A 15,050-nucleotide genomic window follows, 5' to 3' on the forward strand; every position below is an offset into this window, starting at 1 on the left:
GTTGGACGGACTTCCCGAAAGATTGAGAGAATCTTTCTGACAGGAATACCGACCCTGGTCCCTACTGACGTTCATAATAGACCAACCGGGGGTATATGTAGACTGAATTGAATTCATCCCTCAATCAAACTTGTCTGAAAGTGCACCGTTGTGAGATGGCCGCAGCAAGCGCAATCGTTGGCAACACCAATAACAATAAATGACTCCTCTCAGTCAACTGTGTCAGCCTCAAACTATGCAAGAGGCAACGCCATACGAAGATCTGCCATCTCCATGATGACCTGCTTGACCGCGCCACTTTTGGTATCCACAAACCCGTGCCAACCCAGTTTGCGATTCTGGTCCGTGCTAATGACCCTGCTCCAACCACCCAGAACCTCTCCGTCGATCAATCCGAAAGTACACAGTGCTTTCTCATCGAATGGACTGCACGTCAATCCATGTTTCACCTTTAGTTCCTCCCATGCTTGCAGAATCTCCGGGTTTTTCCTCCACTCTAGAAAGCTGACACTTACCTTTACCATACCAGGTCCGCCGAATCCACGTGGCGGAGCAGGATACGATATGGTGATGGTCGGGTATGCATCAGCATGGGCGGCGGGAAGACCGACGGAAGTCTTGTATCAGCCCGCAAGTGTAGGCCAGAATTTGTTCCAAGCGATGGCGCTCGAGTTCCTGCTTCCGGGGTCAACAAAGCCCATTCTGCATGATAAGCGATCAAAGTCGACATGAATTGCTGTTTCCCAATCTCCCAAGTGGTATTTTTGTTCGTGCAGTATTCCATAAGGCCTTTCTGCGGAAAAATAAGGTCGCTTTGAATGCCATGCCGCGAGTCAGATTCTTTCATAGGTCTGGGTATTGGTCCGAGATGCCACTCGTAATATTTTGCACCATTGTGCAGCGGGATTCGCCTGGGACTGATTTCTGCGAGCAGGAGAGCTTGCGGCAAGTGAGACAACAAGGCGACATTCTGTGTGGTGGTTTCTTCAACGTCGCTCCATAAACTCTGTCCTGGGAGCGGAGGTGGCCGGACATGTGATGCAAATTAGATATAATCACTTCCTCAGCTAGACATATAACATTAGCGCCATCATCCCCCCTTGAGAATTTTAGCAATCTCATCGGGAGCGCTATTTAGAAAATCGACTGCAATAGGAACCACGTTCTCCATGTTGTCACCAACCTGGAGGACGTCGCAACAAGGCATAGATCATCCCCCACTTCCACCATCGCGGAGCCCGAGATGCCGTTTGCTCCTGTTCCAATGTATTGAGGAAAAGTTAGAAGACCACGAAAAGACCCCTTGGAGATGACTGTCCGCGACATTTTTGAATGCGAGGATCATATCAAGCTAGCACTTCACCCAGGATACAGGAACAGAAGAGTGATTTTCGACGCTCATTTTCGTGCGATCAAACTCATTCATACTTATACCCTGCTCTATGAGAGCATAACTATCAGTGGACGTCGAAATGAATAGAAAGTCGCCTGGATGATATTGCCAGCATGTTTTCCGTTGAATCTCCCATCACAGATACGGGCGAACGCAGTAGTAGGTTCAGAATGAAAATGAAATAAAATATGTGACGGCCAAAAATCTCGACCAATGCCCCCCATTGAGAAATTTCAGCGTACCTGTCACGTGTCAACCGGTCGAGTTATACCAATCAGCCTCGGTGCTGAGAGCCACAGTTACACGGTGTATAACACGTGCGATCGGAAAAGCTTCAGATTGCTTGGTTCTCGCTCTATGAGGCGGAGCTGTTAGTAATCGAAGGCGTGACGTAGATTGTCAAAGTAACAAATGACCAGAACGCTGTTCGCTGAAGCTTGGGATAAGACGAAACCATCTGGCATGGAGGTATGCAAATTCCGGATCAATGGTTCGAGATCACATTGTTAGACGAAAGTGTTCGTGTGCAGGAGTAGGTGCTGGTAGTTATTCACCGTCTACTCAGATAATAATCCGTCCAGTTCTAAGACTGGTAGCAAGTATGTAAAACCATGGCATGAGCCTGGTCTCTTTCTATCCCAAGTTTGCCTTGGAGAGTGACAACCATCTCGACCAGTGACGTTCTATCTCACGCCGACGTCGGCACCCTCTGGAAATATCTTTGTCCTGACATTCGACAATCGGGGACAATGGCAGTGTCTGGGATAATTGCGGTAGCCAAATGTCAGCTAGCTCCACCGATACTGATCAGGTCAAAAGCTCAGACGTGTCCTTATTGGGGGCCAAAGCGAAGGTTATGGTGACTGTACCCCATCAGTTCGAGCCTTCTCTGTCCATCGGATGGTACTCCAGTTCCTCCCATCGTTTTCTGACGTAGGTTGCCAATTGGGAGGTCAATTCCGGTGCCGGATGCTGTAGTCACACCAACTCCAAGAGTCTTCGAACTGTTTCTTTGTAAGCAGCCATGCCGAGCAAACACTTTTGCTAAGTCAGATTTAGTCGTTGGTGGTGGAGTGCAATTGGACAGAATGTCCCACCCTACAAACACAGGCTAAGCCACCCCAACTTAGCTCAAAACCTCTTAATTTCTGGAAGGATCCTGGGTCACCGTCTCACTAATTCCGGCCATGATCAGGGGATAGGTGTTTGGATTCATAGGTTAAAGGGTTGACTTCATGGCGTCTAGAGATAGCCCACAATGGCTCTTTATCAACAGTGATGCTAACCATATGAAACGAGATGACAGCGAGATCTTTCAGATCAACTCGTACATGAGCAAGACTCGTCGCAAAATCAATCGAGCATTGAGACAGAAAGAACTTGAGCTCAAGACCGGAGAATCGGCTGAGACTGCTGGAGGCGGTCATCAGAACGTAGTACCATACCATCCCCAGACACATGCCGCTGAGAGGCAAACAGCGCTTCCACAAGTCATTGTTTTCAGAAATCCAGCGCAGTCCAAGCGAAAGGCAAAAAACAGGAGAACGGAATTATTTCTGAATCGGCCGAGCAAAGAGGCGAATGTCGTTGATGACGATGCTCAGCAACTGCCCTCTTTGAGGACATTGATTGGAGACGGACCTCGCGGGGACCCGTTTGCGATATATCCTGTTAAGGCAACCCCGACTGTGCAAAGCGCTTTCGATTACTGTGAGCTTGCCCTCAGACAACAAGTGTGATCAAGGCTGACACTTTGCAGATGCTTCAGTGTATGCTCCACCAGCAATTGAATCGCTATTAGGCTCACCCGGGAATCCACCCTATACCGCATATTTTCAGATGATACTGGGTGATGTACTGCTCTTCCATGTTGTTATTGCGTATACACAGATCCACCAAGAACGCCTCCGTAGTGGCCAAGCGAAATGGAGTCCTCATTTTGCCTTCCATTCTCAACGGGCTTTAGAAATCCTTCACGACCGAATAGTCAAGAATGAAAACTGCACCAGTGATGCGACCGTCTTGAGCATCATTATGTTGGCAGGTTGCGCGGTAAGTTCTTTGAGTTTAGATGGCTGAGTCTTTAATGACAATTTTCCAGGGGATGCTGGCGGATTTTAAGGGGATTCAGGTCCATGCTGGGGGCCTCCGGAAAATCGTGGCAATGAGAGGTGGCCCCAAAACTCTTGGAGTGGACAGAGGGCTGGGCACTTACTTGAGGACCCGAGTGCAACAGTTTGTCCGCGCCCCACGCTTTGTCTTTGCTGTGGCTAACAATTGTCAGGGTCGAGCATGGTTACAGTGCATGGGTTAAGCAGCAAGAGGCCATGAAAGCCCGGCTAAGGTATCCTTCATCGCCAGTCCCTGACGATCTTCGGCAGAGAATAGAGAAGTTGCCGCCCGGATTCCGCAGGATTTGTCTTACAGGCTCGATCAACTTTCCTGTTATCGACTATTTAGAAAGAGCAATCCAGGTCTTCCATCCTCAAAACAGCGCGGACGCCGTCGACATTTTGACGCTCTTGACTGATGCGTACATGATCACTGAAACACCAGACCTCCAACTGGTGGAACGAATGATCATGGTGCCGGTGTCGTATCTTTGCCTTTACTGTGATCGAATTCAACGCGGTCACGGAAATGCTCCCAATGTGGCAGTCGTCGAAGGACAAGGAAGGAAACTATGTGCAGTATATGATTTGTCTGAATGTGACAGCGACTGTTTATTGTGGGCTGCGCTGATGCTCCACGAAACAGCCTTTCCAGATTCAGTGATACACGAATTTGTGAGCAGGGTTCTGGATGCTGTTGACATCAGCACAGATAAACAGCGGGAGCTCGAAAGCTCGTTCTTGCCGATGCCATCGAGGTACAACTGGCTACATCCTTCTTTGGGCCGAATAGAGGAAGCAGTTACAGAGACCATTGATAGGGGCCGTTCGGATCCCTGAGCTCAATCACGACAAGTGCCTGGATCCAGATATTTTTGGGGACATCAATGTTTTGGGCTGTGAATATTACCCTATCCCTTGCCTTAAATTTTGGGCGGCAAATCTTGCCATATTACATTGCAAGAATGGTTGGCTTTTCAAATATGCGCGAGGGTGCCGAAACGAGGCAATAGTCAACAGAAGTCCAACCTTTTTGAGATGGAAAGCGAAAAGACTCAGCAATGCACCTGCACGATTCCCCACACACGCACAGAGCCACATTATATTGTCATTCGAGAGACTTGATGAAACTGGTCGATGTTGCCATTGACTGCACAAAATCACTCCGACTCGCACAACACGGAGTAGCGAGCCTCATCACATGTCAGGCTGAGACTCCCAGACAAGCACGCGCAATCTTGTTTAGCCGCTTGTTGGAAGACGGACTTGTCCATTCGGCAGGTAACAGCGAAGAGAAGGAGTTCCCACCGCAACAGCAGCCATCAGCAGCAGCAGAGAGTACGATAAGCAAGGGACCACTGTCATTGGCTGTACAGGCAATGTTTTTGATACTCGAAGAGCAGAGCGTGTTGGTCTGTGAAGTATACATTACTCTCAATGTCAGTCAATACCTCGCCATCTTATATTTCGTATCAAATCAATCATATCAACTCACAAAAGTCAAGATGCCGATCGCGCTCCCAGACCTCGCTACAGTACTCGACGAGGCAACCCTTGATTTTGCCAAACTGAACCCGAAAAGCAAGATCATTAACGAGAGCTCCAACGTCTCACTCCCAGGAGGTATAAACTACTTTCACTGGAGTCCGTTATTTAGTTTTGGCTGACTAAATTCGGTTTCAGGAACAACTCGCAATGTCATCTACATGAAACCCTTCCCCGTGGTGATGACAGGTGGTGATGGCTCATATCTCACGGACGTGGATGGGCATAAATATCTGGATCTGTGCGGAGAATACAGCGCGTGCATGTTCGGGCACTCTTACCCTGCTATTAAAAAGGCTATGCATGATGCCATCGACCAAGGCTACGGGTTGGGTGCCCTGAACAAATACGAAGGGAAGTTAGCGAGTCTATTTTGCCGTCGCTTCAAAACCATGGACAAAATCCGCTTTTCCAACTCCGGTACGGAGGCAAACATGACAGCGCTAGCGCTGGTCAAGGCATATACGGGGAAAAGCAAGATCATTGTTTTCGAGTAAGTTGAGCTAGAAGCTCGAGCCCTTTCCATTTGGGTTGCCTTGGTAGTAATGATCCTTCACTAGAGGAGGATATCACGGCGGCCTTGCAGCATTTGCAACCGAAAGCGAGAACAACATGAAATCTAGTGGCAAAAAGACGATGAACGCCCCTCATGACTGGGTAGTGGTGCCTTATAATAACGTCGCGGCACTCGAAACTGCTGTCCACGAACACAAGGCAGATCTAGCATGTATCCTCGTTGAACTGATGCAAGGGTCCTCAGGATGTATTCCCGCAGATATCCCTTTCATCAAAGCCTGTCGAGCCCTGGCAACCGAAGCCGGTGCCGTCTTATTCTTCGACGAAGTCATGACCAGTCGCATGTCCGTTCACGGCTACCAAGATGTGATCGGCGTCTATCCTGACATGACGAGTCTTGGTAAGTATTTTGCCGGGGGAGGCCAGAATTTCGGAGCCTTTGGTGGGAAATCCGAGATTATGAGTCTTTTGGAACCTGGTTATCCCGGAGGAGTCTATCACAGCGGTACATTCAATAACAACATCACCACGATGGCGACTGCGACGGCTGTGTTGGAGCAGGTCTGGACCGAATCCGAAGCCACCGATCTATTCGACAAAGGAGTCTGGTTGCGTGAGGAGTTGAATAAGCTATCGGAGAAGCATAAATCGTCCATGCACGTCAGTGGGACTGGAAGCCTGATGACCATCCACTTCACAGGCAAAGAGATCAAGTGCGCCGCAGATGCCCACTCAGGCAATTCAGTGCTGAAGGAGCTGTTCTTTTTCGATATGTTGAAGAAAGGTTTCTGGCTGGCCAGACGGGGCATGATTAGTCTCATGACAGTGACAACGAGGCAGGAGCTGCGGATGTTCCTTGACGCAGTGGATGAATTTTTGAGGGAGAGAGCGGAATTTGTTGGCATGAACTAGGAGTGTGAGAACAAACGGGTATTACATTTTATCTCCTGCCTTTCATATTCTTCGACTTGTGAAATACTCAAATCCAAAATGCCGACTGTTTTCGAGGAAGATCTCCTTGGTGGCTTGTATTGACATCCATCCACTAGTGATTCGGGCTCTTAAAATCTAACATACGACAGGATCCTCTTCCACATGGGCTGTGCAAAATAGGCATCCAAAAACGCGATATCATCCTCGGTCAAAGGACGTCGTCCGGTCTTCAAATCAGCGGTCGCTGGGTCAACAATTTTGGTACGAAAGCATAACTTGTACCCCAAATAAGCTGCAATCCAAATCGGAACCCCCAGGAATGTCTGGAAAAATGCTTCCGCACTAGGAGGGGCACCCCCGATGGGGAACAGGGCAACGTAGCCGGTTCCAAATAGGACGAGGAAGGATGTGACGAATAAGTAAATGGCGGTGATGGGAAAGCCCCTCAACTTCCATGCGTAAGGCAGAGTCCAGGCGGGGTCGTTTTGTAATTTGATGGCTCTGTGCATTTGGACGTTGGAGATAGAGATTGCCATCCAGCTCATGAAGTAGACGGTGGCCGAGATGGAGCTAAACCACGTGAAAATGATGCCGCCGGTGTTAGAGCAGTTGATGTAGGTGCAGACCGTGGAGAAGGCCGCTGTGATCGCGAGGGCCCAGCGAGGTCTGCCCTTTTTGTCGATACGGCCGAGGAATCGGGGGAACATGCCCATCGTGGCCATAGCAATCATGGCTCGAGATGAGACGTACATGGACTCTGCTCCGATAGCAACCAAGCCGAGCAAGACCACAGCGTTCAAAAAGTCGGGAAGACCCTTGATTCCAGCATTGACCAAGGCAATGACGAATGGGGAACTTGCAATGGTGCTGGTGCCAAGGAGTCTCTCCTCCGTGTACGGGACTAGGATAGTGATGAAAACAATCGAAAGCTCGTAAAAGACTAGGATTCTGATGAACAGGTTCTTGCATGCTCTAGGCATGTCCCATCGAGGCCTATGTGCTTCAGCTGCACTCAGCGACATAATCTCCTGCCCACCGGTGGCCCATGCCGCGAGAGTAAATGTCGTGCAAAGGCCCTTCATGCCATTGGGAAAGGCCGGGGCGGAGGTATAATTCCAAGCATGGTCGGTACTTCCGGTGGGTCCAGCGCCAGCGACCATGGCGATACAGCTGAAAATGATGATGAACATGGAAAGAACTTTCAATGCAGCGGTGCCGAACTCGAATTCTGCGAACCATAGGTTGGGGAGGGCATGGATTCCGAAGACCAGGACTAGATAGATTGTCATAGCCGCCGCGGTCGGCAAGTCATCGCTCCAGAAGCTTGAGAGTGGTTAGAAGTTTATAACTATGATATCTCATGGAAAGGCTCACGTTAAGATGACACGGACAATGGCACCTTCTGCCGCAACAACCGTCATCCAAGCAAACCACTCGGTGAAACCTGTAGTTAAAATTTTTTTTCAATCAGGACAAAAGTATAGGCTGCTTCGGAGATTGTACAACTCACCGCAAGCAAATCCCATTGCAGGGTCAACAAATCGAGCAGCATGATTGATGAAACCACCGGAAGTCGGCCAGATGCAAGTCGCTTCGGACAAAAGATTCATCGTCGCTAGTGCCATGCTGCAAATGAGCGAGTAACCGATCAACATTGACGCCGCTCCGCCGTTGTGGAGGGCTTTGCCAGTGCTGATGAACAAACCGCTGCCGATGCAGCCACCGAGGGTGATCATTTGAATATGGCGAGCTTTGAACGTGCGGTGGAGTTCTCCATGGTGAGAGCTCTCAGGCTCGCCGGCATAATCGATGACCTGGCCGGGAGCCACATCGTCACTGGATGTCTCCTTGTCGAAGGCCGATGGGGACTTCATGTTCATTTTGTCGCCCATATCAAAAATAAAGCTGACTTATTCTTCCAGATGAGGAAGGGTGAATGATGATCACAGGACTCGCTAGCGAGCACGCAAGTATCCATGTGTGGCCAGCGGCATTTATATAAAGATCAATGGACCAATTTGGGACGGCATGGCAGGAGCATCAAGAAGAGATAACCCGGATATCTTAACGTTCAGAACATAGTCGTCTCGTATGGGCCACTGCGGAAAGTGAAAGTCCTGCCTTGGACACCGTCTAGAATTCGCCTTGGGTAAGCGATACGGGACGATAAGCCAGAGGTTTGATACCCACAAATTTGTAGCACATACGGTATAGAATGTCTATTCACCATGAAACGGATGGCGTGAGTTGCCTTTGAAATATTCTGGCCAATGGCAGCTTGGTCAAGATAAGGAAACAAGCCAGGGGATAGCGGAAAGTGGGGTGATAAAACGCGAAAGGCTGAATGGCTGGATGTAGATTTCTCCGGAGCACTCATTAGATAAGGTCACAAATCAATTGTCGGATGATCGATTGGCCACGCTCCCCTGACCGAAGCACTCCTACGAGGGCCTCGAGAGCTATGTTCGAAGGAGGCCTTTGTCACCGTCTATGTCGAGTAGGAGCGAGCACACCCGGACATGGGACCGATGAATACTTCCCATAACATATAAATCACCATTTTGAAGGCTTCGGCAGTAGTATTTTCCCGGTAAGAGTGTCGCCGAATTGTCAATCTTTTCGAAAGAAGCTATGGACAAGATCGCTCAGGTCAGCATCAACTCAGCTTGTCTTTCTTCGGCAATTGCTCGCCATTGGCTTGTAACTCGAGATTTTGGCGTGCTGTCTTTGTTCCAGACCTCAAGGGCGATGGCATTGCCCCCCCAGGCTGCCTGAAAGCCGTATCGCTTTGCTCTGTCAAACCATGCTTTGAAGCGAACCTGAAGAGAGGCGTCGAATGCCTCGGACGCAGCAATAAAGGCCGGCCAAAATAGAGGTCCAGCATAGACCTTTGACTCGTCCTTGATCTTTTCGATCGCTTCCAGATGCGAAAGCACGCTTTCGACATACGGCCGCAAGTGGCGATGATGTATAAGTCGGACATGTTGCGAGAAATACAAGACGATGGCGTGATGAAAAGCCCGGGTTTGATGGTCGATGATTTTTCCCGTATTATCTCCGCGCAACACCGAGGAGCACTTCGATAGCTCGGACTCGATTGGCCAGTTGAGGATCTCTTCATCAATATCATCACACATTTCGGCTAGTTTGGTAGAGTATAGAACGCCCGGGTTGCGCCGACGAAACCGAGCAACCAGCTGGACGACTCGTATTGCATTTCTCATGACCACGAGAAGACTCTGTGGAACACCGTAGATATATTCGCAGGAAGTCATGTCCGTGGAACTACTATCACCCATCTCAAGCCAGTCATCATCGTCGACTCTGTCTGTCTCCAAGGCATCATCTGGGGGGCCTGAAGCTGCCGATTGCGCCTGGCAATTTGGATGGCAATCTTGTTTATCCAAGGTTGTACTCGCATGTATCGTTCGTAGATAGAAGAAAATTCGATGCAGGGCTCTTGCTTTGGGAGAATATTTAGTCTTTGTCTTACTTGCACTACGAATGAGCTGCTCGCACCCGGAGAGATGAAGCGAGCATGTGCCTGTATCGCCAGAAACAACCTAGGTCCTGTGTCAGCCCATGCTTTCGAAAAGATTCGGGATCAAATATCTCACGTCAATCGTTATCATGGAGAGCATGGCAGCCAACAACTCCTTGTATTTGGGCTTGGATTTGGAATGAAGATCGTGTTCAACGGAATGCTTTAAAAGTCTGATGGCTTTGTATCGCAATTGGAGCGCCATCCTTGACCATTTCCCAATATCTTTGTCTTGGCCTGCAATCGTCAAATTGTTGACGAGAATATATGCGCTGACCGATAAAATGGCATGAAGCAAAGCGTTACGGGCGTTGGAAGTCGCGCCAAATGCTCCGAGCTCCCCACAGCTCTGAAGGGCTCGGGGTAAGTGAAATGACCTCCATGGACTTTTGGTGTTGTCAATCACGCAAAAGAGTTTGACCACTTTATGCATGTAGTGTTGCAACAGAAAGCGATTGTCGTGAGACATGAATGTGGAACGAGGTTGGTAAAATGACAATGATAACGGATCTTCAATCTCATCATCTTCCTCATACTGGAATGTCGGGTCTCCCGACGAGGGCCAATTCAAGTCTTGTTGCCCAAACCGATCTACAAAACAAGGAGTCTCGTGTGGGAAATGTAATCCTGGCCGGGATACTGAGGGGCTGTGGTATGGATTTTGGTCAAAGAATGGAGAATATGGCTCATTCTGCTGCGTCAAATTGAAGTCGGGGGGACTCTGAGATGAATTCTGTGAGGGCTGACGAGAATGACCATTCCTGATGGAGTCTTCTTCAAAAACAGTCGACAGATACTCCTGAATTTGGGGATTCTCCAATGTCGTTTCGTTCCAGCGTCCAGGTTGGGCGTCATTGGTCCTAAACTCGACAGACGTAGAAGGCAGAGAATTGGCAGATGTGGAGACCTGGAAGACGCCGAATGGACCACGAGTTGTTGTCAAACCTGCTTCGCCGTACCCTGTCCACGGGCAATTGTCGATAGTGGACAGGGCTTCATCAATCTCAGCGCTTCCAAGAATGGAGATTGTAGGTGCTATTGCTCAAGTGTGAGTTCATGTTCATGGCAAATAAGGCAAATGGTTCTTGCCTGCCAGGATCTGGCGCCTGGAAGAAATCGTTGTCCGAACCAAGGCTGAAGGTGTCCCATGTCCACTGGTGTGGGTAAGGCCAGTCTCAGGGGCTAACCACTGCAAACGGGTGCCATAGCCTTCACAGTCCAGGTTCTTGATGGTACATTGCCGGCAGATTGGCTGACCTTCGTCGCACTTGAGTTTCCGACTTCGACAAGTCCAGCAGCCCGTGAAGGTCTTGGTTCGTTTACGACTTGATGAAGTTGACGGCGACATTTTAGAAGCTCGGGGGAATCAGTTTCAATACTGAGAAGTGGCAGGAATGTAATGGCGATGCATCCCGTGTGGTGCGTATGAAAGTTGAAGGTTGAACTGGGTCAAAGCCAAATGTGGGTCCACGGTGGAGAAAGACTTATCTCCTGGATATCTCCGGATATCTGAGTTCAACAACTTAGCTGTGTGACAGGGGCGAACATTGTTGACAAAAGCTGAGAATTTCCTGCTCCAAATTCGAGATCTGAGAGTCTGACTGCTCATAGAGGTAGCTCCAAAATCCTCGTAGCAGACGATAACAAGAGTGGGGCAGTCAACTAACGACCATGAAACAGAAAGCCTTGTCAAAAGGCGGGGATGGCCAAGACGGTGAGTGCTATCTTTGAGCATTCTCACTGGCCCGCTGTCACCTTCTTCTTTCTATCAGAGGAGAACTCCGTCGCCATGAGGGGTGGATCAAGCGACATCCCTCAACTCTCTGCAGCTCTGTGTTCGTCCGATGACCGTTTTTGGATTTCGGGGGATTTCCGGTGAACTCTCGCACCGCCTTCCACCATTTCTTGTCGATAAGGCTTCATCCTCACAGTTTCTCTCTCAGATAACAAAAATCTCCATCATGGCGCCCATCTCGACTTCCACGATAACCGAGGCCTCCCCAACTCCGCAATCTGCCGCCTACAGCTTTCGTGCAAAGGCCAAAGCAAAGAGCAAGAATCCCAATTTTGCAGCGGTGTCTTGTGGAGGCTATGATTATCCCGGGATTCCAGTTATCGAAGACCCATACAAGAAACGACAATGGCAACTAGAACATATGGCTGGGGCTTTCAGGGTTTTCGCGCGCAAAGGATTCACAGAAGGGACTGCAGGACACATCAGCGTGCGAGACCCGGTAGACCCTAAAACATTTTGGATCAACCCGTTAGGGAAGCATTTTGCCATGCTCAAGGCCAGTGACATGGTCCATGTGGATGAAAATGGACAGGTCATCGGTGGTAACCAAGTGGCCGTCAATGCGGCCGGGTTTATGATTCATTCGGCAATTCACAAGGCCCGGCCGGACATCAATGCCGCGTGCCATACCCATTCTCCCGCCGGGAAAGCGTGGTCAACGTTTGGCAGGCCCTTGGACATCATTAATCAGGATGCTTGTACATTCTGGAACAATCAGGCAGTTTATAACTCGTTTGGAGGAGTCGTTCTAGAGAAGGAGGAAGGTGAGAGGATTGCACAAGCATTGGGCGAGAAAAACAGGGTTGTCATTCTTCAGAATCACGGTCTTCTTACGACGGGCAGCACAGTCGACGAAGCCGCCTATCTTTTTACTTTGATGGAGCGAACCTGCGAAGTCCAAATCATGGTTGAAAGTGCAGGCATTGAAAAGGTCTTCGTTGGAGACAGAGAGGCAGAATATACTTATCAAAGTGGTGCAGACCCGGTATGTCTTACAACCGATACATACTTTCCGGAAGCGCCCGGCTGATTGAAAATCAACAGGAGACACTGTACACAGAATTCCGGCCTGACTTTGAATATGAGATATGGAAATCGAAGGGTGAGCTGACTGATGGATTGTAAAATTAAACCACCACCCTTGGTTGTACAGGCATAGAATCCCATTTCTTCACCATAGATACCTTGGGTTGAAGTAGAGGAGACAAAACGATAATCTTCTCTAAATCAGATACCCGGACAGCAAGATGCAGAGGAGCACCGGTTGGGGCTTGTCCCATCTATCAAGCGGAGCAGGGCGTCAGCAGGACCGAACCAACCTAAAGGGCGTAGATATATCCACTCGACATGCAGGCGAGTGGACTAGTTTTGTCGCCGGTCCCCTTGACGCAAAGGGCGTGGCTCCAGATTATCAGCCGTACGGAGAAGTTGTATGTTCTATAAAAACACAGGTTTCTCGAGTCGGCTCAACGAAGAGTGATTCTTCCATCCAAGTCATCGTACCCCGGGTAACATTGTCAAGACCACATCTTCATCTCTATCAACATGGCAAACCGCGGAAGAACACTGGACCCAGAGGTTTTTTGCATAAAAGATCTGAAGGAAAAGGCATCGAAGAAACTTCCTAAGATGTATCGGGGTATAATAACAGTATCATCCCCTAATGTCCTGACTAAGGCTGACCACAGTCAGAATACTTCAACGAAGGTGCCATGGACATGATAACGTTCGTCTTCTTCCACCACATCGTCAGAGCCACGAGGAGAGAGTCTTTTGTTTTCTAACACGTTCTCTCCTGCATACATATAGACTCGGTGACAACGAAGCCGCCTTTGACCGATATCGTATCCGCCCTCGAATTCTCCGCAACGTCTCGAACATCGACCCCAGCACCACTATCTGGGGCAGCAAAGTGCTTTTCCCGTTCGGCTTCTCTCCAGCTGCCATGCATCGTCTGGCTCATCCCGATGGGGAAATCGGAACGTCCAAGGCCTGCGCCGCACTTAATGTGGCCATGGGACTTTCTACGTACTCGAATGATTCGTTGGAAGATGTCATTAAGCAAGGAGAGGGAAGGACCAACCCCTACGCCATGCAAGTGACTCTGTTGAGAAGTCGAGGTTTGACGGAGCAATTATTGAAGAGGGCGAAGAGTAAGTGAAAGCCGTGTGCCTGGCGAGCTTCCGTGAGAGGCGGATTGTGTCCGACGATGAAAAACTGTCGATCGCTGACCACAACAACAACGAGCGTTTAGAGGCTGGTTACAAAGCGATTATTCTAACGGTGGACGCGCCCATGTTGGGTCGACGGCTGAACGAGTTTCGGAATAGCTTCTGCATGCCCACTGGCACGACATATCCTAACATAGCACCTGAGTTAGACATGAGCAACTTGGAGGGTGGTGACAATGATTTGGCATATGGTTGGCCGCCCCGGAGTCCATTCTGGATGTGAAGATTGATCGCTAACGTACAAGCCTTCCAAAAGAGAACGGCGTGGACTGGAATGAAGCAATCTCCTTCCTAAAAAGTCAATCCGACCTCGAATTCTGGGTTAAAGGCGGTAAGCCCCCTTTCCCCTTTGGCGTTCCCCATTTCCAACTAAGGATCGTCTTCTTACGAATCGAATCCAGTCTACACTGCCGAAGACGTTGCGACTGCCATCCACTACGGCCTTGATGGAGTCGTCATCTCCAACCACGGTGGACGCCAGCTTGACAGTGTGCCGGCAACCTTGGATGCTCTACGAGAATGTGCTCCCGTCGCTAAAGGCAAGATCAAAATCGCCATTGACGGTGGAATTCGGCGAGGAACCGATATTTTCAAAGCTTTGGCTCTAGGGGCGGATTTCTGCTTTGCTGGTAGAATTCCCATTTGGGGTCTAGCTGTAAGTTTGGCTCTACAACTATCGAGCTGATCGATAAGTGATGGAATACTAATAGCCGTGATAGTACAATGGCACCAAGGGCGTCGAACTTGCGATCAACTTGCTTTATGACGAGTTTAAATTGACCATGGGTCTTGCAGGGTGAGTGACGATTCTATCCAGGCAGGCTGATATACACCACTAAATTAAAGTTTTTTTTACAACAACAGTTGCAAGAATATCTCCGAAATCAGTCGCGGTCATTTGTCAATCTTGGAGAACAATGGTGTTCTCTCCAAGCTGTAAGAGACGATGTTCCTATGATGTGATGTTTGCCACGGTGGATAGATA

At 49.3% G+C, this 15,050-nt stretch overlaps 7 protein-coding genes across 7 annotated transcripts; 4 read left to right on the forward strand and 3 right to left on the reverse strand.

Annotated features, from left to right (window-relative positions):
* Positions 1 to 233: 233 nt before the first annotated feature.
* Positions 234 to 730, reverse strand: Z518_02080 (uncharacterized protein; the record flags this gene model as incomplete). The annotated part of the gene is made up of 2 exons (XM_013419109.1): positions 234 to 494; positions 527 to 730. 2 exons carry the CDS (start codon positions 728 to 730, stop codon positions 234 to 236), a joined length of 465 nt encoding a protein of 154 aa, XP_013274563.1.
* A 1,898-nt stretch (positions 731 to 2,628) lies between these two features.
* On the forward strand, positions 2,629 to 4,344 carry Z518_02081 (uncharacterized protein; the record flags this gene model as incomplete). Its single annotated transcript, XM_013419110.1, has 4 exons — positions 2,629 to 3,103; positions 3,153 to 3,445; positions 3,495 to 3,628; positions 3,678 to 4,344. 4 exons carry the CDS (start codon positions 2,629 to 2,631, stop codon positions 4,342 to 4,344), a joined length of 1,569 nt encoding a protein of 522 aa, XP_013274564.1.
* A 221-nt stretch (positions 4,345 to 4,565) lies between these two features.
* Z518_02082 (uncharacterized protein) lies at positions 4,566 to 6,477 on the forward strand (the record flags this gene model as incomplete). The annotated part of the gene is made up of 3 exons (XM_013419111.1): positions 4,566 to 5,127; positions 5,188 to 5,542; positions 5,610 to 6,477. The coding sequence occupies 3 exons, from the start codon at positions 4,566 to 4,568 to the stop codon at positions 6,475 to 6,477; spliced, it is 1,785 nt and encodes a 594-aa protein (XP_013274565.1).
* Positions 6,478 to 6,626: 149 nt separating this feature from the next.
* Z518_02083 (uncharacterized protein) lies at positions 6,627 to 8,378 on the reverse strand (the record flags this gene model as incomplete). The annotated part of the gene is made up of 3 exons (XM_013419112.1): positions 6,627 to 7,821; positions 7,873 to 7,942; positions 8,009 to 8,378. 3 exons carry the CDS (start codon positions 8,376 to 8,378, stop codon positions 6,627 to 6,629), a joined length of 1,635 nt encoding a protein of 544 aa, XP_013274566.1.
* A 765-nt stretch (positions 8,379 to 9,143) lies between these two features.
* Z518_02084 (uncharacterized protein) lies at positions 9,144 to 11,387 on the reverse strand (the record flags this gene model as incomplete). Its single annotated transcript, XM_013419113.1, has 3 exons — positions 9,144 to 10,061; positions 10,116 to 11,074; positions 11,297 to 11,387. 3 exons carry the CDS (start codon positions 11,385 to 11,387, stop codon positions 9,144 to 9,146), a joined length of 1,968 nt encoding a protein of 655 aa, XP_013274567.1.
* A 613-nt stretch (positions 11,388 to 12,000) lies between these two features.
* Z518_02085 (uncharacterized protein) lies at positions 12,001 to 12,959 on the forward strand (the record flags this gene model as incomplete). Its single annotated transcript, XM_013419114.1, has 2 exons — positions 12,001 to 12,819; positions 12,879 to 12,959. 2 exons carry the CDS (start codon positions 12,001 to 12,003, stop codon positions 12,957 to 12,959), a joined length of 900 nt encoding a protein of 299 aa, XP_013274568.1.
* Positions 12,960 to 13,379: 420 nt separating this feature from the next.
* Positions 13,380 to 15,005, forward strand: Z518_02086 (uncharacterized protein; the record flags this gene model as incomplete). The annotated part of the gene is made up of 8 exons (XM_013419115.1): positions 13,380 to 13,473; positions 13,527 to 13,560; positions 13,644 to 13,987; positions 14,089 to 14,256; positions 14,322 to 14,396; positions 14,467 to 14,720; positions 14,785 to 14,861; positions 14,930 to 15,005. 8 exons carry the CDS (start codon positions 13,380 to 13,382, stop codon positions 15,003 to 15,005), a joined length of 1,122 nt encoding a protein of 373 aa, XP_013274569.1.
* Between the last annotated feature and the right edge of the window lie 45 nt (positions 15,006 to 15,050).

Source organism: Rhinocladiella mackenziei (assembly GCF_000835555.1).
Source record: "Rhinocladiella mackenziei CBS 650.93 unplaced genomic scaffold supercont1.2, whole genome shotgun sequence".
In the NCBI taxonomy this organism is placed as follows: Eukaryota; Fungi; Ascomycota; class Eurotiomycetes; order Chaetothyriales; family Herpotrichiellaceae; genus Rhinocladiella; species Rhinocladiella mackenziei.